Source organism: Dufourea novaeangliae, unplaced genomic scaffold, assembly GCF_001272555.1.
Source record: "Dufourea novaeangliae isolate 0120121106 unplaced genomic scaffold, ASM127255v1 scaffold8, whole genome shotgun sequence".
NCBI classification, from domain to species: Eukaryota; Metazoa; Arthropoda; class Insecta; order Hymenoptera; family Halictidae; genus Dufourea; species Dufourea novaeangliae.
This window is the reverse complement of record NW_015373923.1, coordinates 13,066,016-13,092,870: the sequence shown is the minus strand read 5'-3', so window position 1 is coordinate 13,092,870 and position 26,855 is coordinate 13,066,016. Positions and strand designations below refer to the sequence as shown.

Genomic DNA, 26,855 nt, shown 5'->3' with positions numbered 1-26,855 from the left:
AGTAGTTCCCTACAGTCTGTAAGTACGCTTGACATGATCACGATAACCTGACAGGTTATGTTACGAACTTTTTGATATTCAATATAACCTTTTCCTGAATACCTGACTTGCGTATAATAATATCGAAGTTTTTGAACTAATTTGTTAATTACTGTTGACAGAATCAAATCATTAGACAAGCACAGAGACTATCATATTGTTACTAGGATACATTACCAAACTAAAATCATACACCTGAATGAACCATCTGGATTAAAGTGACAAATAAATAAATATTTTTTAGTAAAATTGCGAGGTACCTAATCATGGCTGCGATACGTCATTTAAAGGCGAACTTTCGTTTTCGTAGGTAATAGCGGCGGGCCGACCATACGCCCTTCACAATTGCAGTGTGACGGAAATGTCGGCAACCCTGGACGCGGAGTTCACCGCAAAGTCCGGCATGGGCCTTCCGATCTTCAGCTATCAACTGGAAGTCGTGGCGGACGAGGACAGCAGGCCAATTTTACTGAACAAAACGGTACCGGTCAGCTCGATCGGACCAACCTTCGAGGTGGCGGGCCTAACGACGGGAAGGAGTTATCGACTTTTTCTCTACGCGATTAATGCAAAGGGGAGGAGCGAGCCTGCCATTCTGGAACCAGTGACCCTGAAAGGTGTCGCCATGTACACGACCGGTGAGTACATTGACTTTCTAATACGGTCGCGGTGTTTAACGGAAGCGTTTGACAGATGTCGAATTGGCTCGCGCTAGTATCAGACGAGTGGTCATTAAATGGATTTCCGTGGTCATTTCCGGCACGTTTAACCCCGTTTGCGGTAGAGCTGTTGGTCGTACGTTGTTAATGTCACCTGTGAGACCAGGGCCTTTTTAAAGTGAACTCAAGGCCCGCTTACACGTTCAAATAATTTGCGCAAACTGATTTGTGCATTACAGGTACAGTCTACCTTGCACAGTTATTTTATATAAATATAGAAAATAAACTATAATTATAATAAGTTATTGAAAATTAAATGGTAAGGAAAGTAATGGTAATTATTTGCCAGGGGCGTTAGCTTCCATTTAAACGTAACGATTTTCCGTTTAGACACAACGATCTGCTTGCGCAAATGTATTTAGCATAAATCAGTTTGCGCCATTTATTTGAACGTGTAAATGGGCCTTCACAGTTGGTGTAGAAAGTTTTCGCGCACCGATAAATTTCAATCAACATTTTATATAATTGCGGTTTATTAACAAGTTTGTGTAAAACCACGAGTTTGTACCATGCAGTGATCATAAGTTGCTGATGAATCAAATTGGTTGGACCACCTTTAGTCACACGAATTGTTATCATTGGCTATGTCGATTATATCGATAATTCTATGTGACGAAGAACGCGATGGGAACTCATCGAGATAGAGTGAGGTCGACTGCTAACGGGAGGCGTTCAATTTATAGGTACTCAGCAACTTAGAATCTCTGCACGGTACGTATATTTGAAAGCCTCGGCAATAGGTATCGTGCTAAAAGAAATCAGCTACATTCATAGTTTGTGAAAGTAACAAAAAAAATTCAGAAATCGATAGAAACAGTACTTTGTGTACAAAAATCTAAAGAAATGTTTCATTGAATCGTTTTACGAAACAAAATACGAAATGGTATCTTCGACGACAGGTGTAGATATTTTGAAATGGAGAGTTAGTAAATGTTTGATGTTAATTATTTAAGTGTTGAACAACAGGTTAGAGGTGAGTGATCGGACGAGAGATCAGTACAGGAGTGAACTTGAATATAGCATCCTGAAAGACTTTTGGTGATGAAAAAATCGAGTATATCTGGTATTTTATTTAGTCAGTTGGCCAGTACGTGGATTCCCCAGTACTTGTGTTTTAGTTTATTTGCTCGTAAACTTTGTACGAGTACTCTGATTTTTGCGCAGCCATGATGCGAGAAATTTATTGCCCAGGCTTGCAAAAAAGCTATCGAAATCTCCTTTATTAATGTTGTGTTTAAGAGGACAGTACAGTGCTGATATGGTAATAGGGCTATGCCAACTGTGTATGACTATGTTTTTTGATTGTAGGTCATCATGATTTAAGTTGGAAGTAAATAATTTTATACTAGGTTTGATTATTATGACGGTACCACTGTGTGCTCTACCATTAGGATGTTGCGTCGTATACACGTCGTATCCTCTGATCTTTAAATAATTTTTTTCTTCGAAGTGTGCTGCTTCTGAGATAATTATAAACTTCCTAATTATAAACAGCAGTAAACATTCAATTTAACGACAAAAGAGCAACATAAGCAACAACTTAAAAAGAACTTCTCTATTCATAAAAAATAAATACTTCTATTACTCCAAATCCTAACAGACACATAACTACTTGTACAAGTGTAGTATATATAACTAAATATTGCTATCGCTAGTAATATTTTGTAGTTGGTGCGACGTGAAAGAATGAGAGAGAGACAAAAATTTGTATATAAATAGTGATCTGTACGTTTAATTTTTTTTTTCATATGTCGTTTTCTCTTTCGGCTCATGAGCAATAACAAGCCATCCGATATAATCAGAAATAGTAATACCGCGCACAATAAATTATGTTTATCAGATTGTTCAGTATTGAATATTTCAAGGATTCCGATTAAAATCTTCCTCGTCCTGCCCAATTGATCACGGAACCACTGCAATGGCTTCGAGTATTAATCGTAGGGACTGGCAATCACGAAGTCATTTGAAGCAGAAGCAATTAAACGAATGTCGTTTTTTTCCATGAGATACGATCACGAGCGCAATTACTACTCCTTTAATTGTTATTTCGATACTGATGTCTTCGATATACTGCGTAATTTCACAATGCTAGCCGATACTTTACACGTATTTTCGGGGACTAGCAGCAAGAAAAATATAATACATATCAATTACACTTATAATGAACTGTATTTCTGTTGACATTTCGTCACTTCCTAGGCATTTTTGAATGGGACAAAGTTTATATTATTACATAGGACTAGTGAGTTTCAAGTTCCTGTACAAAACAAGAAATTACATATCACAATAACAGAAGTGGGATTAGAACGACTATATTAGCATTTCTGAAATAATGATATGTGAAGAACATTAGGTTACAATATAAATGCGGATTCTTAATGTATCGTTATTTGAAAAAAAGAGTCTCATATTTTCTAAAGGTCTGTATTTCCAATTATTAATAATTTAGAACGCTTTATGTAATTTAACCTTTTAGCTACGGTGAGACTAAACGAAGAACGGCATTTCTATACGACGACCTCTGCCGCGGACTGCGCAAAAACGACATTAAGTACCGAAATTAATAGAATTTAATAAAATTACGTTCTATTCTTATACTTCACACATAAAAATGTTTCCATGACATGTACATAATGTACAAAGTTTTAAACACGAGGTACAGAAGTCAGCCAATTTATTTCGATTCCGCATTTAATAGACTTCTATTATCGCTGAAAACTTTTACAACTTTACTGTATGTTATTTTACCACAGTTAAATATATAGTAAGAGTGTACTATGAAACACGGCAGGTCTATTGTAAACTGAAAACTTGGTATTAACATTTACAACGAAAGTCGTTAGTACTTAAACAATTTAAAGTACTAAACGTGTACGAATCTTTTGATCATTACGCTAATCAATTATGTAGAAAAATGATATGTACATACTCTGTGCCATTTTTAAATTCTTTTCTTCATCCATAAAGGCTAGTCCAGACACGTGCGACAGTGAACACGAACACGCGCAGCCAAAATTCCATATAACTCTGGCGTTTCTTGCGCGTCAACTCGTTAAAATCGACCCTTTCAAGAGTGTTCTGCAATGCGCGTTTCTCGCGTGTACCCGGTTTGTCATGCTCAGTCAGGGGGCCGAAAAAAGAGTGTTCTTTGGGAATTTTTTTCTCGAAAACTATAAGACCTTTTTCAAAAAATGTGTTTGTGGTTCAAAGACTGCAGTTTCTAGATTAAAAGGTAATTTTTTTATTTAAAAATATTTATTAGTAAATAAATGGTGAGCGATCTCCCGGATATCTCTTCCCAAAAAGTGGTCTACCGTGACCACTGCAACTTCGTAACGGTTCATTTGAAATTAAAAATTCAGTAAGATTTATGTAATGGAAGAACCAATCTTGTCCTTGAACGTGGGGTTTTTCGAAATATTGATTAGGTACAAAAGGTTAATACATACCTCTATTCACCAAAGTATATTTGTATTATAATGAAAATATTTAAATTACCAACGATAACCTAGTACTCATACCATCGAAATATTTTCGCAGTTTATTATGTTAATAGGATTTTTAAGTATTTCAATTTTGCAATGAATTTAAAATTTAGTACCTTTGTATCTATTTTATTGTACATTCTATAATATACTTATGGCCTGCAGTACGAAAGATCTAATTGATTCTAACACTTACTCATTTTTTATTTAAAAAGGAAGTAGTGATCAATGCATAATGCATATTACTCACTAAGAGATTCAACTACCCAAGAAAAAAGTATTGTTATCCCTTATAATGTTCCAATCTCGTTCATATACAACTTTAACTCGTTATCTAATCAACCCAAATCTCTGACAGGCTCTTAGCGTCTTAAAGTTAATGACAATCACGCCAGATTTCGCTCAACAGTCATTAATTCGCCAAGATGTAAAAATAGGGATACGGTGAATGAAACTGTGTGCTTCGTATTTTCGACTCTTAGATTCCACGAGGTCGAAGTTATTTACATTATCGAGTTTCAGCAAAGCGTCGAGAAGTTTTCTCGTTACGGACGATGATTATTTTCGTATTATCTCGAAGGCAAAAAGGAGAAAAAATTCGGTCAAACTGGGACGCTCGCGAAACGAAACTTTTTGCCGTGGACAAAAACAGAAGAAAAGATGAAAGTCTCGGCCATGATACCGTTTCTCAATCGCAATACTGCCCGATTAAGGGAGTAGAAACTGATCGAGATAAGCAATAAATTGGAAGATATAATTGGAGAAGGAATCCGGTACTTTTTACGGAATATCGGATCTATCAAACGGATACGCTGCTCTGAACGTTATTCTTCGTTGAAAGCTATGTTGATGAGTCTTACCGAGAATCTTTACTTCTTCGTCTGAAATACAATCACAACTAACCCAGTTCGATACTGCTGACGAGCATTGAACTATCTTTATCCAAACACTCTGTTGTACGTAAGTTCTGTTATTTAAACAGAATTCATTGTCATTTTCGTCGCATTGAAAAATTCTTTAACAATCACTGAAGTTAACTCTACCATACCAAGTTAATGTAAGACTAATAGTGTACGTATTTCTGCGTGCAAGTTTAATGTAACTAAAAATGTCAAGTACGAGGCAAGTTGTCAAATGAAGATCAATTCATACAGAAGAAGGAGAAGATTTGAGATTATGAATAGGAAATACGAAAACGACTTTTTACTTTCTTCACAAGAAAGATTTGCATCACGGAATATGTGCAGTATCAAATTAGTAAGAGACCACATAATTATATCTACACAATGTACCGCTAACAGACAATTATCATGGAATATTGAACCTATTATAAGAGACAAACTATAGAATTATAAATCGACATAACTACTTGTGGGATATGTTTCCGAGCGTGTATAATATTGTAGGACCACTGTGACCTAAAACAGGATTAAAATATTTGAAATATTATTGAACATTTCTGAAAAATTCTTTTTGTATTCTTCTTTAAACGTATTAAGAAAAGAATATTGCAGCGTGCTCTTTTGATTTAAAGAAAGAATATCAAAAGATGTAACAAAGCATATCAAATTTTTCATTTTCTTTCGCTAATTTTTCATTTACTATTCTACGCAGTTCCGTTCAATGCCTGTCGATTTGCATGTTCATAGTACAAGCACAACGTGCAGTCAACGCTACCGTAGGAGTTAAGTCGGGAGACTCGCGCTCTGATTGATCAGGGTTTTTCGTTAATATCTAGTTAACAAAGCTTCGGAAAACTGTTTCACTAAGGAAAATTGTTTCAATCGATTCAAAGGTGTTTCAAATCACCCCAGGAGTCACCCCTTTCAAGAACTTACACCTATTTCGGGACACCCTGCATACCTCTATTCCTTTAATACAGGATTAGTAACAATCATACCTTAATATCTCCTAAACAATATTTATTATAGATTTTCAGCAATTGCCTTGTAACATTTACTGCATATTCAAAATGTCCTAACTACTTATGAACGGGAGTATATGTATATTATATATTATATTATAAGTCTTTATAGTTATATGCCACCGATTCTAAAAAAAAATCTGCCACTGGACTTTTTAAGATTCCACTTAACCGCTTCCAAACCTTAGAAGAGTAGTAGGCATATTTCGTACGTCATCGAAATCCACGAGAAAAAAAACATTTCTATAATGACCGTCTGCGTAATAATAACGGTATACTCCACCCGTGGTGTGACTTCTGAAAAATGACATGGCTGCCAGGAAAAAAACGCTGAGCTCCGTTTTCGACGGTCAATTAACGACGGGTGCATGTGGTTTGCAGCAAGATCGGTCACGCCTATTATGCTCGTGATAGGTGACACAAGGATGGCGGATATGATTGCAATTGCGCAAATAGTCCGAGCAGACACGTCAGTACTGCAATTAGTCGGTTAACCGACCTTCAAACCCGTCCCGTCACCGAAACCTACCTCCCCTGGCCCCCATAAGGTAACTTGGCTGTGGTCGGGGTTGTTGCAAGCTCGCGCATACACCCGAAGGAGTGGCGAGGGGCCCGGAAACTGGCGGCAGGCGGCCGGCTTGCAATGCTGAACGCAGCGCAACGCAACCACATGTATCGGACTCTGCGGACCTTGCAATTAACAAAACAGATTACACTCAATCAACGAACGCCTATATCTCTTATGTCCATGTGTCGAGACTGTTTCCCTAGCTTTCAATACCCTTCCGCGGTTCCCTCTGTGAGTTCTCTCTATGATAAACACGAATACTACGCGGTTTAGACGACCTTTTATTCGTGGGATTATAATTATTGCCAAACTTTTTTCGGACGCCTAGATGTGTACGTTGTTACTGTTCAGCTGCTGACTTATTAGGAGCGTATTAAGTACTATTGAATGTACGGTAGGGTGGTTCTTAAGACATTACCTAACGCATACTGTTTAATAGGTTTAATAAATCTAACGACCAACAGCCAAGAAACTATTATTAAAAAGTTCAATCCCAGTAGCAATTACATTTATAAAGAATAGTAATAATTCTATTAGAGTAACGTAACAATGTCTCCTTTAACCACGATCGAAGAGTAAATTACTTGGCTTCTTATCTATACAAAATTCAAAAGTCCATTAACACATTCAGGACGGGCAGTAATTGTTTTTCCATCTCCATGACCTGAAGAAATGTGTTTTCCTTTTTTCATATTTTCAGTATTAATATGTCACGTCGGAAAGCGAATATTAAATATTACATAAACTAATAGCCATATGCGGCTGAAACAATATCTTAGAATTCCAAATTCTATTACTGTGCTAAACCCCATTAAAAGACCGCTCCTTGTCAGTGCCGACGAGCCTTCGAACACTAATCGTTGGAACTATAGTTCCCTAGCGGCCGCAAGATTTACCCTTGTTGGGAACTACACTTTCTACCCGTATCGGACGTGTTAACAGGCTATCGGTCAGTAGAGTGTTAGAATCGAAGTCCCCTGTTATTTAGTTGAGTGTATATAATTTTTGTTTAAATTTGATTGGCGTTTAGAGGTCGCTACTGGGTACTAGAGTTTTCATATTATAACTGGACAATGTTTAACGAACAATATAAGTGTATTGTCTACGTGGTCACGGCTGGAGAGGCAGGCACTGCCATGGACCAAGATTCCATGAGAGTTGTAAACGATATAGCGGGGCGAGGAGGGAGTTTTTTACATCACCTTCGTTATGCAACTATCACAAACAGCTTACAAATCATACATCTGACGTTATAAGCCTATAAAAATTATTGTGTCGCAAACGTTGGAAATATTGTACGATCATGTATTGTACCCTTCCCAAGAAATATAATTCCATAATCATTATCTGATCTAGTTGCCACTCTCATTCCACGTACCGTATTCTTCCCAATTTGGTTCATCGAAACCATGACTATTTAATGAATTGATAAATTTATAATGCAGTTTGATCTATCAATAATAACAGAATATTTATAAAGGCTAAACGGAATACTGAAAGCAACTTATCCTTTAGTTGCATTCTGTACCTATCATCTAGTACTTTACTATTCCCGAAATATGTAATTTAAAACTGAATTTATTGCTCTAGTCAAGACTGAAATTCTCAAGCAATTCTCGAGCACGCTACCCTCCCAATGTCAGGTTTTCGAAGAAAAATTGTCGAATGTGTATTTTGCCAAACCGTAAATAGCAGGCTTCTTTCCGCCGTGATGGGGGTTCGTTTATAATCAATCATACCCAAATCGCTTCAGCCCATAATGGAAAGTTACTGATAATATTCGGTCACGGGTCAACAGCGGGTTAATTCAGTTTACCGCCGATTTCCAGGGCGACCAATCACACATACTGGGTCTCCAGCCGCTATCGGACTCACCCCCTTACTTCTTGGTCCCCGTGGAACGCTCTGCCTCCTTCTTCTCTAATTCCAGCACGTCTGACTTTGCACAACAACCTGGCTGTGTGCGAGGGTAGCGAGGTGCAAATATTGATTTGACGGCCGTAAGCTCGCAGCCCCTCATTTGACCGAATGGCAGCCTGGCTGCGGATCGTCGTAGCCAATTTGTGGCCTCTTTGCTTTGTTCGCGTTTGATGGAACGCCATTGGGGTCAGTTCGCTACGAAAGATGTAACAGAGCCGTTTGTATCGTTCTCTTTGTGCGTTCAATGGTTCTGTTCCTCAACGGTACTTGTGCTTTCGCCTGGTCTTTCGTACGACTTGCCTGTAATAGTGACAGTGTCAGGATCGTCGAAAGAGCACCGATCTGCAGAGTGTTAATTCTTTGAGATTCTCGGTAGGTGATGCATTTGCCACGGCCTTTGTTTCGATTACAGTAGGGTAAATCGAATAAGGACCTTTTCACACGTAACGTTATATCGTTCGACTGTTTTTCATGAGAAAGGTAACGCTGTTTATATTCTTGTGAACCCGCACCTCTTTTGTTACTCATAATTAATTCATTTAACATTAACAACAATGACAACAGTAAATTAATTGCGATTAGCATAATAGATAATTAGTTGATTTGATTGTTCTGAAGTGGGACTTTCGGATACGTTTATCTTCGATTCGTGCTTTTGGATCATAGTCGCTGTTATTAAATCGATATACTTGATGTCAGTGAAGATCGACAGTGCTCTCGATTTTGTTGCGATGCGAGTGCTCCTTGATCTTCTACTCGGTGGTTGTTCTCATAGCCATATAATAACTACACTACGCATTCGGCTGAAAGGCCGTCAAATATTAGAAAAGGATAGCATGCTGTGGGTCACCATTCTGCCTTCGTATGACATTCATTTCTTTTCCTTCCATCTACTTTTCTGTTTCGCAGGCACCGAAAACTTCCTTATCGTACCACGTGTCGTTAGAAAAAGACGGCTTGAAAACCGTCCAGCAGCTATTTCTTTCTAATTTTTGAGACGGTCTGACTATAGGAGACATTGAAACCGTGCCTTTCTAGGTGTTCTACGTCTGTAGTTGTACTTTAATCGTAATAATATCTGTTGAATTGTAAGATAATGATAAATGATCGAAGATGTGCAAGTAACGACACTCAATGTCTCGTGTGAAGAAAATTTGAAAGACATAAGAAGGATTTTAAATGACCCCATTGTAAGACATGCAGGTTCATAAACTTCGAAGAAATATTTTTTTAAATCTGTACGAAATTTTAACATATTAATTTAGGGAAATTGGTCGGTTTTGGAGATTGGATATTTCGAATATGTAAAAGTACTAGAGTCAGTCTATAAGAGTCAGTATGTTGGACACATTTGGAAACAGATACAACTAATCTGTACAGGGTGTCGAGGAACTACATGTCGCGGCTACCATAGCCGGATTCTACACCTTCCATTTGGTAGGGATACAGGTAAGAACCTTGCCGCAAAATCGATCTTGACCATGAATTTGAAGATTAAATTTTGTTATCATTTCATTATATTCTACTCACCGTGGGGTTAAAAAGTCTGAATGGGGCCGTGGGTCGGAACTCAAGCATTCTCTTGAAAGATGATGTCAAAGTTTCATTCATTTTCAACTGCTTTTTGTGGTAATACATGGAATCGGGTAATATATTAGTATCACCTGTAGTCAGAAATATGTTGAAAAAGATAGTAAAAATACTACTAGTTTTGATAGTAATAGTGATTTATTTCATAAATAATTAATATTTAATGTACACATGCACTTATTACATAATATTTAATAATATGTGGGAATTATGCTATGTACATTTGACAGCATACCATCAACAATGTGTTAATTGTATTTGATGAAATATTAAATTTTATAATACATTTTTAGAAGTCTATATGCAATATACAATGCAATCTTTGAAAGGCTTCTACGCGATTGTAAACATTAGTACATGACCGTAAAGTAATCATATAAATGAAAACAGCAAATAGCAGGCTTCTTTAATTCAATATTTGGGGTGTCGTTGAAATGCATGTCATTAGAGCCTTTGATACTTTTATTGGAAAACAAGTATACGACATGGTTATGTTACACACTGGGTACTTTAATCAAGGAGACCTTGTATCTATGGGTAAATTAATTTGGCAATATGGAAATCATAAAGAGGATGACCATTCTTCTTATTTTTTACGTATTTTCCGTAAACAAAACTAATACGCACCAAGAAATATAAAAACTTACATATGTAATGATTCAATACTTCACCAAGTAAGGATTTTAGTCCCACTCAGCTGCTCTGACAATAAATATTACACGTTACTCTTCCGTTCTGCTATCGAAAATGTATAATTTAAGTTAAGTTTATTTCCCATTAAACATTTATAAATTTCTTCATAACAGAGTTCGGCACAATTTCATTCGATTAATAGTGAAAAGGAACAGTATTTGAGAGTGTCATCCTGACCTTTAATCAGTTAATGAGACTAAATAATTGTTTGCGAAGTGTCTACACATTCAGGAAGCAGCCGTATTCCATTATAGAAATTGGAATTTCCGTGTTAAATCGATTAAAAATTGAGAAATACTTTCTCATCTTTTGAATAAAAAAAACTTTTTACCTAGCCCAACAAATTTTCCCATCTCTGCATACCATTAAGTAATTCTTTAATTTTACCATCAACTTGCCTAATTGCAAGTAACACTCTCTAGATAATATTTATACTCTCCATCTCCTTCTTCTTCCATCCCCTATTCATGTTTTGGTGTCACAATCTCGTCGCTGCATAAACAATACACCATCTACAATAGATATCTGGCATTGTACAATAATCTCGAGCGTACCATAGCGTACCATATTTCATCTCTAAACCTCGCACATCGCGTTACGACCGTATTCAATGCCATTTAGGTCCCTCGTGCCCGACGTCTCCTGCCAAATATCCACTGTCTCGCGTTAGACTCGCGAATAGACACTCGAGACACCGAGTAATTCCAGTGAAGGAAAAAACAAATGATAGCGCGAACCAGCTCCTATCCAGTGCGATGTCTCGATTCAGGGTAAAGGTGCAAAACGGCAGGACGTGTACTGAAAAGCGTGGGATCCGAAGCGGGTAGGTTCTTCGTCGGGGTTGTTTGAATCGGACGGGAAGGAGACCGTTCCAGGGATCGGCGAGAAGTTCCTTCTGTCCGTAGATGGAAAGAAAAAACTGTAACGCGACACGACGCAGCGCGCGACGGTGCAAGAAAATGAACGCGGAGAATGAAAGCGGCCGCGGCGCCTACGGTAGAGCGAAGCGCGGAAAGAATTACAGCATCTCTCCCGGTTTTCCATTTCGTAGCGGGCGGCCGTTGAATGATCACCGGCTAATCCATTAGGATAATTAAGCACGGGGCCAAGGTTCCTACCGGTATTCCTCACGGAGTAACGTGTCCTCGACTCTTTGTTAGATCCGTCCCGACCCGCCGCGAATCGCGGAATAAGAAATAAGGTCGGTTCTTCTTTAGGGCGCCCGCTGTACCACGAGGCTGACGAGGAAAAGATAGTGGATGGGGTAGTCGGGAGAAAAACCGAGACCGAGGGAGTGGGGGAAAAAAGAAGATAAGATATCGGAGATGAGAGAAAGAAAGGGAGGTGATAAATAGTTATTCCGCTTTTGTGTTTTCTTTTTGTACGTTTTTTCCGTCTCATACTGAGCCCGTGAAAGAAGAATTTCCACGGGTATTCATATAAACCGACAGCATAGACTATCATTCCTTCCACGACTAATTTTAGTAGGTGTTTCAGTCGGTGGTTGACGGCGTGAGTGTTGATAGAGAGTACATACATTTTTGCAAACTTTAGCTTGTAACTTCCAGAAAAAGGCAATGCAGAAATGGAGAAGTTAATAAATGTTACTTAATACACATTGATACTTTAACGATTGGACCCTTGAATCGTTATTTTCGAATTATGAGGCTGATATGTACATTGTATCTTGTTATTTTGAAGTCGAACATTTTTTTCAATTTTGTTTATTCTTTTATGATAGGATACTTGAATTTTTTCAACCGAAAACGGTGACACCTATTTCACATCAGTGAAACTACGGATTGTGACTGACATAAGTCACATATTAAACGGTAACATTATTTGATGCACTTTTAAAATGAGTATTGCATGGATGCAACACTGCAAGTTTAAGAGTTAAGGTATAAAGTACAATGTTGATGTTAAAACAAGCTTCACAAATAAGTACAGTTGATACATATGTTGTTAATCATCGATGAGTTCCAAACAACGGGTAAAAAGGTCTTGAAATCCAACAAATAAGTAATTCTTTATCTACGATTAATTCATTAGATCTACTAATAAATAATCCACTATTACTTGACGGAATTAGTATTAATTTTTTTCAAAATCGAAGATCTACAGTACTTCATTTGTATTCATAATTGTTTCCCAATATCCTACATCGTTTTTACTCGGTGAATAGCGGAAATATATTTGTAAGGCAAAATATATCGTCTTGCAATTATGGTGGATTACGTATAGGTGCACCTAGTAGTTACAGAAAGTACTTCTTAAAAATTTACAACATTCACCCGACGAAAGACATGGACATCGAAAAAATTCAACGATTACTTAAATATTTTGTGCGTTGATTGTACCAGCAGTTGACAAACTCTTGACAAAGTTACCATAAGATATTTATGAACCGTGTATTTGTTTAGTTTCATATACTGTACGCTACCATCTTTATAAATTGGATGGCAAATGATTATATAAAACTGGGGATTGCCGAAAATAAACAATAACATCAATAACTAGGCAATGTCACCACGAGTAGGATTGTAAATTAGTAATTAAAATACAGTATTATAATTCACCCTGGAATTATTACCTATCTATTTTTTCAGATCAAATACAAAATATGAGCTTACTTTTCAAAATATTATTGCTTCCTGCAATATTATACATGCAACAGTACCTACTTTCTCCTTACAATTCCTTTTCAGTTTTTTGCAAATTTTGAGTGTTTGTTTTTCGAGAAACTTTTCAATGTTTTCGAAAATTGCATTTTCTGATATTGAAAGTACGAAGTTTTCTTGCGCACTACCTACTAAATTTCAAAAGGAAATCCTATACTTTTTTCACGGCTTGTTTACAGCGTCTTACAACCCTTAATCGTTTAAAAATTAAAAAAAGTTAGTTTTGCGAAACTTGCATCTTTCGAGACTACCATCCAATTCAATTTTGTAGTTCTCAAACACGCTTCGCAAGAAGTTCGAAAAGTTATGGCTAGCAAACACGTTCAGGTGGAAAGAAAGTTTGTCAATTTCTGAAACGAGTCCTGCTTTTACATTAAGGTAATCAATTTCTCATGAAAATTTGTGTTAATACAGTCAAATGTGAAATCAGAACAATACATATACGTAAGCAGGTCATTTAAAAATTAGGGTCGTCAATAAAAGCTTTTTCAAATACATTTTTGTAATGAGTTTTATGTATATAAAACATTAAACATATGACTAAATCACACTAAAACACAAGTAATTTTTAGATAAGATAAACAAAAGAGATATAATTTTAACGAATGTTTTGCCTACATTAACGAACATTATATGTTCATAAATTAGTTAACCCTTAAATTTTGAAATATTCTCTTACATTTGTCAGAAAAGAAAAATTGTTTGTTTAAATATGAATGTATTTGAAGAAACTTTCATACAAAGCAACCTAAAATTTCTGTTAAAATATTATTTAAATGTGAACATTGTTCATGACATATTAAAGAACGAAACAAATTTTTGGTGAAGTAATATGATACGTATTTGTAAATTAAGTGTAACAATGTCGTGTTTAATTAGAATTAATTCGTGTTTTTATTAGAAAATTCCCACAAATAATACTTAAGAAATGTTTTGAAAAAATTTTTATGATAATAAGAGTAAAAGTGTTCATTACTATAATAGGGACGGATGCGTTAGTTTTAACGTGAAAAGTTTGACCTATTGAAACTCTTTAATGAAGAATATGTTATTTTAAGATTGCTTTAGTGTTTTTGTCAAGCTATAATGGATTTCTATGTTTTCGTATTAACGTTTTTAATAGTATCTAATGGTACAATCATTTATTGATATCATGATCTGCATTAAAAAATTATGTGAATCATATTGACTTCCATCTACTCTAAAATAAAATATAACGCTAGTTTCAAAGCAAAATTTACTTTTTACTTATTCTGTAAACATTCAGAAGTGGCAGAGATCGGTTCAGCCTTTAATTTGTCTGTTCATATTGCCGGCCACAATCAATTTTGTACGGGATTAAGAAACACGAATTCACTAACAGTCTCGTCAATATACGTTCCACGTGGTATGTAAATGTATCAAATAACAGAAAACATGTTTAATGTCAAGAGTGCAAAGTTTTCAGTCCGACAAGAGCTCCCAGTTGTAGAGCAAGCAACTCAAACAGAGAGGAAAGAGTCGTGTATCACGGGCAGGGGTTGCTTTCCCTTCTTGACTTAGGGGGATATCGACTTCGACCACGGAACTCCTCGACAAGTTTCGACATTTAGTTGGATCGACGTCACGATCGTATGCGCGGTGGTCGGTTGTTTGTCCTGAACCTGGCACGCGGATGGTTTTAGAATGCAATTCTTCCGAAATTGGTTTCGGGTTCTCACGAAATTGCCTCGATTTAGGACGAATTGTCTCGGCTGCCTTAAGGCTGGCCCACTCGTACGCGGCGCACTTTCGACAAGCTTAGAACACAGAAAAGTTCGAGGGAACCCAACGACTTCGAAACTCCGTGGCAAGAACGGGATATCCCTTAGCAGAAGCATTGTGTTGTTTTCCTGGCCCTTTAGGCGGATCGATTCTTATCCCCCTCCCTCGTGAAGGATGAACGTGAGGGACAGAGGAAGAAGCGAATCAGTTTAAACTGAAGAGTAGATGGACACGAAGTAACGAACGACAGAACTACGTCAGGATTCAGTGTATACAAAATGTCCCGTAACTATAGAGAACCGAAAAAGCGTCAAAGAAACTGATAATATGTAATAGTTCTCTTAACTCTTTCATTCCGAAATAACAATTACGAGAAAAATATTTGTTTCGAGCTTTTTTCTCCATTAGATGGCATATAAATAATTCACAAAAATATTTTAACATTTTATACGGTCCTAACAATCGACCGTCCGACAGCTGTATTTTTTACAACATTTCGAATCTCCCAATTAATTATACATGCCTACTTCATGAACCCTGGATTATACCGTAATTATACTGTAAACGACAACCCGCACATCTGCACCTCAAATTCCGCCAAATTATAAGCCGTCTCAGGAAAATACCATCATAAACCACCCGACAACGTCGTACGCATCAACTCTCAGGACATCCTTATCCACCAGCCTCTCCTACTTGCATTCGCTCACCCTTCACCACCCTCCACCGACTTTCTTACTCACTCCAATACTCCTAACAACAGGACCCAACAACCAATCAGAGACCAGCAACACTTAAGTTTTCCACCAAACTTTCCACCTCTCCTGACCAGGCAAATTGATTGTCTCCAAGACGATGTTTTTACGCTTCGCAAAAGTCAGAAACCGATAAACACTCGAATTCGTTAGACCATACCTGTAACCATACCACAAGGGAACATCGGGGACTGATACACTCCGATTCTGATGAAACTTTGCAAAAATATTTATTAGACCTATCTAAGAAGATACCAATTCGTTCGTGCCCGTTTTTCACTTTGAGGGAGATATCAACCCTTTTATCTGAATCGCCCTTTCTATATACGTGCTTACAAGTCGTAAACAACAAAAGATATCAAAAAATTGTTGAAATAAAAGTTACACCGTTTCTTGAGATCTATAAAGCTGCGTGTACAATTTTTTGAAAAAATCATTCTTTTTGGAAAATTGAATTCCCCTACCCCTTCCTTTTTGAAGAACTTTATTTAAGCGATAAAAGCAGCTTTATAGATCTCAAGGAACGGTATAACTTTTATTTCAACCATTTTTTGATATCTTTTGTTGTTTACGACTTACACATAAGCACGTATATAGAAAGGGAGGTTCGGATAAAAGGCTTGATATCTCCGTCAAAGTGAAAAACGGGCACGAACGAAATACAGCTATATTCTTAGATAGGTCTAATAAATATTTATGCAGAGTTTTATCACAGTCGGAGTGTATCAGTCCCCGATGTTTCTTTCTTGTCAGTGGAAATATATCATCTTGTTAAACCACCGGATTCCAGTGCAAATCTTTTACTTCCAACGCACTGTTTCAATCAGCATTCTCGACGTTAACACCTTGCCATACGATTTCTTTTACGACTTTACTGTCAAGAATTACTTTATCATTAATATGTGCCCAGATACGAAAGTAATTCTATTCTTATGTGTTACATTTACTCTAAATCTTAAATGTTAATGCCAGCGAAACAGCATTTCACGTCGACTAAAAAAAAACGAATAATATACATGTTTACTAAATTCAGTTTGAAATCGTTATCGTGTGTCTGACTCGATGTTGTAAGGCAAGGGGTTAATTCGCCGTGAGCGCAGTTTGGCAATCGCGGACTTGATCTTACTATCATCACGCCGCGAGTTTGTACCGGACAAAACGCATGGAATGGCCTAACATGTGTGAAACTTGTAAAAATCAACAGGAAATAATTATTAGAGTACCTTTCACACGAAATATTTTAAGAAAATGAGTTTCAGACGCGTATTGTTTGATTTTTTGGGTGAATTAAGGAAAACTATAAAATGAGGGTAGATCAATGTTACCCCTGTGCGTTGCATTAACAATAACCCACTCTCTTAAGATGTTATTCCTTAATTTTTGAAATATGAAATAGAAAGTTACCTGTACAGCATTAAGTGAGACATCCAGCAAATTTAGTACACTCGTTATATACATTTAGGGGACTAAAAATCCCTATTTAATGGCATGTGAAAATTGTGTAAATAATATGATAGGTAGTATTTACTGGGGCACGTATTAATGATTTTTTTTCTGATTTTTCAGTTGCGTATTTTAGTTGTGAAAATTCAAAAACGTTCTCAATTTTTTTGAGATGTTTGATAGGGTGCGCCGTAATTTGAAAAATCGAAGTACGATATTTTTTCCATGAAAAAATAACTTACAGATATTTTAAACTTTTATATTTCCATTATTAAGTAAGTATATTATACGATTGTAAATATTTTATATAAATTACAATATACTAAAGTATTCACTAGATAAAATGTTCATTTGCAAACCTTGTTTACGGGATACTTTGTCCAGATTTAAAGAAGAAATGGGAATCTGTCAAACTTTTGAATCCTTTTTCTAGGTGACACATTACCCAGTCATATCAGTAACACAAGTATTTCTAAAAATTCTACATCTACATAAATTCTTACTGTTACTGTCGACTGTCATAGAAGAACACGTTTGGGTCCTTTACTTACTATTCGAAACTTTTTTCGTGATAGGAATATTATTCCTTTATGACGTAGAACAGCGATGTTATGTCAATTTTCCATTTTCTTCCGACGCTTTCTTTTGATTCATGGAACGTCGCATTCCAAACGCATCTGCTGCACTGGTGCACAAAAATTCTGTTTCAGTAGACGTGTTGACAGATAGCTTAGATGACAGTTGGCACCTGTCACCCTTCCGAGACGGTCTGCATAATGATTTCAAGTGCATGCACTTCGCGACTTTCCAAAGGAGAAGGTTCCAGCGAACGGCCGTCCGCGCGTTCTTGTTTCAGCCCCATTGCGCCTGCATTGTTTATGCAAGCGGAACAAAGTGCACAGTCAACACGACGTTACGATGAGAGAATCTCCCTAAGTGCATTCAAATTCCATTCTTGAGAAGTTGCACTCATAAAGGACAAGGAGCGATTCACTTCAAATTCTTGACCATTTTCTACGTTATTTACTGTTGCTCTTTGTTTACCTTGACAGGACAGCGAAATCGCCGTTACAAATTTAACGTGGCGACAATATAGAAAACACATTGAGAACACATCTTTTTTACCTCCGTTCATAGAACGCACTTACTCAATTTAATAATGTCTTGGTATTGAGTATTATGTACGTATATCTGGCACCCTGTATTAGGCACTGTGTAACCGGAAGTCGCCGCAAAGTGGGAAAACAAGCGGAAGTAAAGTATTATTATTATTGTTCTAACCATAATAATAATAATAGTAATAATAATAATAATAATAATGCTGTGTCGAAGTGTTCTTTTAAAATCATCGAAAATCGTATTACTTATATAAAATGAAAGATATGTCTGACCACAGTGGTCCAGAACGCCGATTTAGGAGTTCAGAAGCTTATTTGGGTGTAAAAATGGGAATATCAAAACTAAACTTGGTAAGCATGTATTTAATGTTCCTCTTTATTAAAAAAATAAAAAATTAATAAGTGATGTTTGTTAATAATAACTTTTTTATAAACAGAATGAAAAAAAAATTTTTTTTACGGTGTTTTCATTGTCAATTACAAGTTCTCGTATATCAGTCTCGAAAATGAATCGACTTCTTTCAAAAGTTTTCTTCTGGATAACAAAATTGCGGATATTAAACAATCAGAGAATGCTAGTAATGTATGTAACAAATCAGTATTGTTTCAGTTCAGGACAATTTTTCATAAATTTGTATGAAGATTAGATGTATTCACCGTGTTCCACATAGCTTTAAAATTCGAAATTATATTGAAAAAAAAAGTTTATTTGCAAAGGTTTAGCAGTAAATAACTATTGATGCCGGCTATTGCCGGACTTGATTTTTGATTTAATTGTTACTTTAACTCTTATTTTATAGAGTAAAAACCCATCGTTTTATAGAGTTTTATTAGTATATATAAAATGAGCAATCTACTAATTTGTTACACTTATGTTCCTTCCGTGTAAAAGGCTACTTTCACCATTATTAAAGTAGACTTTCATAAAGTGTTTGTTACATATTGAAGGGACGCAATTCGGAGGACTGAAGACATGGGAGCCCGAAACATATCTGATTATTGTGCAACGTTTAAATTAAGAAAGCCCCGCATGTTTAGCTGGTTATATCTACACTATAAAAGGTAAACTCCGGGCGTATTCTGTTGTCTTTGTAATGAATTTGCCGCCGTGACTGAAACGTGGCAGCATGGTGAATTAATATTTGGCAATAGTTGACGTGGCAGTGGCTGTTCCTCTCGTTGCTTCATTATTTGCCTCAGTTTCTGCCACAATTAATAGTGGGTTGGCTGCTAGTGCAGATCCCGCGAGTTTCCGTACAAACAGTCCACGGAACGTACTCAAGCAGGTTGAGTATGTTTAGCCCACCAATGGGAATATTTGAGACGCCAGTCTTACGATCCTACTCGATGGTTCCCCTTGTAGCTGATTTAAACAGTCTCTTAGCAGACGGGAAACAGAGATCATTGATTTGACTTCGAATGTGTGATTTCTTGCATACTCCGACGAGTTACTTATGCGATGTTTTGCAACATAAGGAAGAGTTGCTGATATCGTATTATACTATATTTACCTATATCACTAAAAATATTTTACGTCATATTTCCTGTTTGGCATTAATTTCTACACAAGTTCATATTGAGTATAGTTGCTTGATGTTTACGACACCTACCATACCAATAGATACAGTGACTCTAAAATTTATTCACCGTTAACTTTTATTTAAACAAATAGCATATTAAACTGCAAATTTTATTTCGAAATGAAAAAAAGACTTGTTACTTGAGTATGATGAAAGTAAAATAAATTTTTACACTCAATTATTATTTCGGAAGTCTGTGAACGAATATATTGTATAAGTCACTGTAACTGCTGAAAGTAATATAGTGTAAATAATATTTTGACCACTGAATATGGATATATCAAGAGTTTATTCACGTACAGGGTGTCCCAAAAAGATGGGGCAATCCGCAACATGGATATGCTTCATGTAAATGCAAATCGCAGTCATTTACCATTTTGTAATGTGAAGCTACGTTTCCGAGATATTAGCAGTTAAACGAACTCACACGTCCGCGCAGACACAGTTAAGAAGCGCACAATCTACATAAGTCACTGGCCTCTGCTTTTTTATTGTTTCGGCGCGTACATGTGGCTCACCGCTCACCTGATCGTTAACTGCTAAGTCGAGTTCGTTTAACTGCTAATATATCGCATTAACTGCAAAGGACTTTTCGATTTGTGTTTACACGAGGAATATCTATGTTGCGGATTAACCCATCGTTTTGGGACACCCTGTGTATCTAGAGTTTATTCATAAATACCCATCTATAATACTTCAATAATACCTCAAACTCCATCACCCGTATAGCCAGACAAATATCACCAAAAAGTTCATTACATTTCTCATGAAAACATATTACAACTCAAGGGTATCTCTTTCATCCTTACAGTTTATTCCGATTGAGAAAATAACTGTTACTCGTCTCATACAACAAATCAACTTATCCATCATATATGAAACGAATGGATGGCCGGAAATTTCTGTTTAACCACGATTGTGACAGATCGAACGAAAGGAGATAGAAACGTTAAAAATAACAGAACGTTCCATGATTCATAGGATTTGCAATTTAGATCAATCGCCGATATATCGTGTACGATTACACAAGCTGCCCGTACCTTCTTCTCTGTCGAAATGCGCGCGTTTATCAGGCCGCGATAATTGAGAGCGAAAAACAAAATTGGCATATTTTGTTATGCCCATGCAATTCCGTTTTCACCATTTTCCACGGTGATCGATTAATCTTCTATCGAGCGTGTTCTGGCGCCGCCCTAGCCGAAGGGACAGGGACGGTGGCGGCCAGCAACCAATTTCGCGGCGCAAAAAGTTTAATTACACACGATGCCGGGGACACATCCCGGTATAAGCAAGTGTCCACCACATCGGTATCGAGGGAAAAGAACCGGACGAGACTGTCCCAACCTCCCGGTAAATTCTTTTTACGGACGAGGAGGACCGACCAAGACACCAACATCGTCTTTTACCCTTTTGATATACTCTATTCCTTTTTCGCTTTTATTTCAGACTCTTTTTAACTTCCATTTGACTGCCAGTCGATTTCTCGATGTGGAGTTTAAATTGGTCCTCTTTCTACCAGCAATCAAAATCTAATCAAACTTTAACGAGTATCACAAACGCTCCCCAGACACTCGTCCAGCTCGGGAATTCGAGGCAGCCAGCGATCTCCGGCAGGACAAAAGATAACGGCGGATTTACGGCTCTTTTAAATATTTCAACGATCCCCGGTGTGGTCGAATATGGGCGATTCGGGAGGTGCAACACTCGAATTAAATTTCACCTATCGGTCCGGATATATCCTTTTTTTTCCTTGTCGACGTTACCCAAGCTTGGAATTGGATTTTTTCGGTCATGCACGGGTTAAACCGGGTCGCTTAGATGGAAAAGATCCAGTTGCTTGGTTCAGATCGCTGCTATCTTTTTCCAACATACGTAAAAATATATAATATGTATGCCACCGTTCATAAGTGTTGGGACACAGTACATTGTCGATATAAGAATGTTATTTTTTGATAAGCAAACCTACCATTTCTGTAGCTATTTAATGAATCGAATAGTCCTATCGTCAATTTTTCGTTAGAACTCGAATTCGCTATCTCTTGCACCGTTGAACTTAAACTAATTCTAACCAAACGCCTAACCATCGTCTTACTGACTTGCTTTTTCGTTTTACATGACCGATATTCGTCTAGACGCACAGAATAACACTTCATTCAAGAAAATGTTTTTCGACTTCTCGTCGATTCACTTCCTCATTGTCACCATTGTACCAGTAACTATACATAGAATACCCAGTATCTTTTTATATTCTAGGTTGTGCATCTGCATGTTGAAAATGGACGGCCATATAAAATATTCTTCATCATATTTCCTAAAATTTATTTTATCACGTGTCAAAATATTACGGAAGAGCAGGTTGTAATAGCACCGTACTACGGGTATCACTTTGAGGGAATACGATAATGTGTGCACAAACCTTTATACTTCCCATTACGAAATTCAATTATTCGAACATGGCGTTGCAATTTCAGGCGAGTATGTGGAGTAAGTAAACGCAATAGGAAACATTAGAGCTCGCCTCTGCTGTACCATTGCAGCGATGTTTAATTTAATTTTACAGTATATTGTTCTTGAATATTTCGTGCCACGGCAGTTTCATTGCACTCTGTCGCGAAATTTGTATTAACAGCAATTTCACATTCCTTCTGTTCTTGGTTAAAAAAGCAACTGTCGAGTCGCCGTTAACTAAAACTGGAACTTACACACACATGCAAAAGAAATTCGATAAACCGAACAATTGTTTTTTTGTTGCTCGTATGTCATTGCCCCTTCAGTCCTTTTGTGAATGCCATCTTTTTCGTAAACATACGAAGCTTGATTAGAAATTACTTTCTCCAGAATTATAATGCGCTTTGTAGCATCCTAACAATAAATGTTGTATGGTTTTAGTGTGGAGAGCGCCACAAATCGACACGGATTCATCTGTTTACTCGATTATTTTCGCAAAATATTGGAATATTTCTACTCCTATATAGGGTGGACCAATAACTTTGACTATCCCGAGTATCTCAGTTATTATTAGAGAAATGAGAAAACTTTATTTATATAAGCTTTAGCGTATCGAGGCGGCGATACCATCCAGTAATAATTTTCTTGTGAGTTCTCAGAGAGTTCAAGGTCATCTCTATTTTTTTAAACGTCACGCTATACTCCTGTATGTCCACAATAATAGTGGATGTTGAGACAATTTCAAAGACTTATAGTACAAAGTCATTCAACGTTAAAGAATGGCAAAAAAGCAACGATTCTCATGTCATAAGAGGCTTCAATTCGACAATTACAATGTTGCATCACACCACTTCGAAAACCTCCTATGACACTGGAGTCATCCTTTTACTCTATTGCTTATTGTTAGTATCGAATGACCTTGTACTAGAGATCGTTAAGATCAACTAAACATCCACTACTGTACTAGGGTTAACAAAGTATAACATCTCATTAAAAAAAAAACAGATGGAACTCTGAAATGTCTCAAACCTTACACCCGCAAGAAAATTCTTACTGGTGCGTTGTAGGCTTCTTGGTACCATACACCTTCTGTAAGAACATATTTTTCATATCTCTAAAAATAAGGAATATATTCCCGGTGGTCAAGGTTATTGATCCACTCTGTATATGCTATTGGACAGCAGGGAGACACGAAGGGCCTACAAGAATGGCTGTCGTAGTGCACTAAGTACTTGGTTGAAGCCAAGACGACCTATTACAACCCCTGGCAGAAAGTTTCCGATTACACGCATGTATACGAAATTCACTGAGAGCATTCATATGTCAGAACTATAAAATACTATCATATAAAGATAGACGTGATGGGAAATTGAAAGGAGCTTAATACGAAGTAAATAACAATAAAAAGAAACACGATAGGAAATGAAATACTACACGGGAGAAAGTTTCCGATTAAGAGAATTCCTGGAAAAAAATTTCCGATCTGATCTGTCAATTCAAACAATTTTTGGTGCTACTATTTTGTTATGTATTACTGCTTTAATTCGTTGTGACATTGAATTAATAATGTTTTTGCAATCTTCGGAGGAAATTTCTTATACTACATTCTTATACTTTATACTACATTGTGCTAAATTATACATATTATATATTAGATATACCGCTATATTATACAATTTGGTTTAGCACCTACACATTTGACACTAGTAATTCTAATCTTACGATACGAAAACAATATACATGTATTTCTTAATTTTGTTCTGAGAAATGCATACATAGATTCTACTTATGAATTCTATTCCATTTAGATACAAGCTAATATATTTTCATAACTTGACTTTAATTTTAGTTCACTTTTACCTATAGAATATTTATGTAATGATTACTTGAATATTGTAAGAGGATTACGTGAATTGTTTTAATTAAAATGTCAATAGAGGATGATAATTTATTGATCATAATTAAAGTGAAGGCCCTGGACCTGACTAGCGATGAATGTGTAAATTTGTGTATGTCTTTGAGGACCTCTGCTTGTTTGCATCATAAATCTTGCAAGCGCATACCAATAACAATTATATCACTAAGGTTGGTAACCATAACTACAATTATGGTTTTTAATTTTAGGATTCAACAAAGTAGTTGCACAACAGATTTCTAATTATAATTACATATTCGCAGTAATCAGTTAAAGAGTCCTTTGTTGTTATTATACGAGCTACCAAATTAGAGCTTTACAGATTTAATTTTTTAATAAGTAGGTAGTCACAATCCATACACAATGATTAAGTGCCTTTTTATCCTGTTTTTCCCAAAAATGGTGACAACGGAAGATGTATTACCCTGTTAACAAAGAAAATTTTGCCTGAATATGAAATTTCGAATTTTCTCAACCGAAGTTCCAATCGTTTATCATTTATTGGAACAATAAAGTGCTTTGCTTTTATACAAAAACGAATATATCGTAAAACTGATTGTAGATTAAATTACTACGCAAATGGACGTAGCAGGAAAATATATTGTTTCGGCGACCTACAAAATATTGCGTGTTTTAAAACGTTAAATTTCAAATTATGATATAATGACAACACAAAATAATTTTAATTTTCGAAATATATTTTAGTACGATTTATAATCTTTTTAAATAATATTTTTATTATAATATTATTGTGAACATTCATAAATTTATATATTCTATATTTAAAAATCTACGTAACAACATTTTACGATACCCTAATAATTTATAGCCGAGAGACAGATTAGTTTATCGGGATCTGTCATGCGATTCTAGAAATTACCAGATTGCTGCCTTCCATAAACGTTCTCGTTTTATTGTCACGTCTGATTAACCGCGGATAGTTTTAGCGCTTTATTCGTTTCATTTTCATGGAAATTTCGTATTCACCGAGCCATTCTGTTCGTGGATCATATTTGAAAACTGCATGAAATAAAATCGATATATTCGCAAGAAATCTGGAACGATACAACGCAAACGGCTACTGCCGCTAATGAATTACAAATAGTTCTTAGCACTAATGAAAGCGAATAAAAAAATAATTCCAAAAGTATTTACGGTTAATTTTTACATTTTTACAAAACACAGAATGTCGGAAAAGTTAAAGTGATGTATTTCTTTTTTAGTTCATTTCCTTTCAACTGAAACTGACACAAACAGATTCATTATGTTGTATCATACGAAATTGGTGTTTCTACATAAACCGAAACGAAAACGCCCATTTTTGAAAAGATAATTTTTGACCAATTTCGTGAAGTAATAGTTAATTATTACATTTCGGATATTTATGTCTTTATAGCGCCTTCGGATTTACAAAACGTAATAAAATAAAGATTCTAGTAAAACTTAATAGTATTTACGTGTTATTGTTACTACATCAAAACCCCTAGAATTAGAAAGAAAATTCTGTGCAATTTTGTTTCTTACATAGTAATGCCCAAAATTGTAATTGTGCATAAATATCCGCAGTCTATTGACTACTTATTGGTACACCTTATACAATTTCCATAATGAAACTTACCTATAAAAAGTTTTCATCCCTCCAATTCGATATAAAAATCGTCCAGCATAAAAGTTTTCGAACATAAGTCTGAAACGTCGTTCCAAATCAGTGGGACACCATCGCATTAAAATATAAGATCGCCTGAATTATATTTTTCAAGCGTGTTCGGAGTATCCACCGATATTCCGCAAAGAATCTCGATTAAATGCCTCTGGGCAATGCACGCGATTGCTGATAAACGAAGTTGCGTATCGAAACCATACATCCTTATTAGTACTCGTCAAACGTGGATAGCTCACACGAACGCCAATTAACACTGGTCCATGGGGCGTCGATCGGTGTGAGTGTGGGATCGCATCAAAAAACAGTCTGGCGGGAACGTTCGATTAATAATTTACAACGCTTTATGCGCCCGACAAAATTTACAACGCGTAACATCGGCGCGCGACTAGCTTTACCCCGATTAAAGCCCAAAGCGACTGCAGCTCCTAATGGCTGATTTACGATTCACCCCCTCGCAGCGGCGCGTGCATACGCTTTCGCGCGTCCACATTCACGCAGCCGCATGTTTCTACGTGCTCAGAGACTGACATACTGAGAGGAGCCAATGCAAGAACAGTCATCTAGTTATACA

The 26,855-nt window shown here is 36.4% G+C and overlaps 1 protein-coding gene across 1 annotated transcript in view; it reads left to right on the top strand.

The window, feature by feature from the left end:
* Nucleotides 1-26,855, top strand: part of LOC107194635 (hemicentin-1-like) — a 102,289-nt gene that overhangs the window by 63,327 nt on the left and 12,107 nt on the right. The window contains exon 9 of the mRNA XM_015584283.1: nt 350-677. Within this exon, the coding sequence (XP_015439769.1) occupies nt 350-677 (328 nt within the window). The remainder of the gene's footprint in view (nt 1-349; nt 678-26,855) is intronic.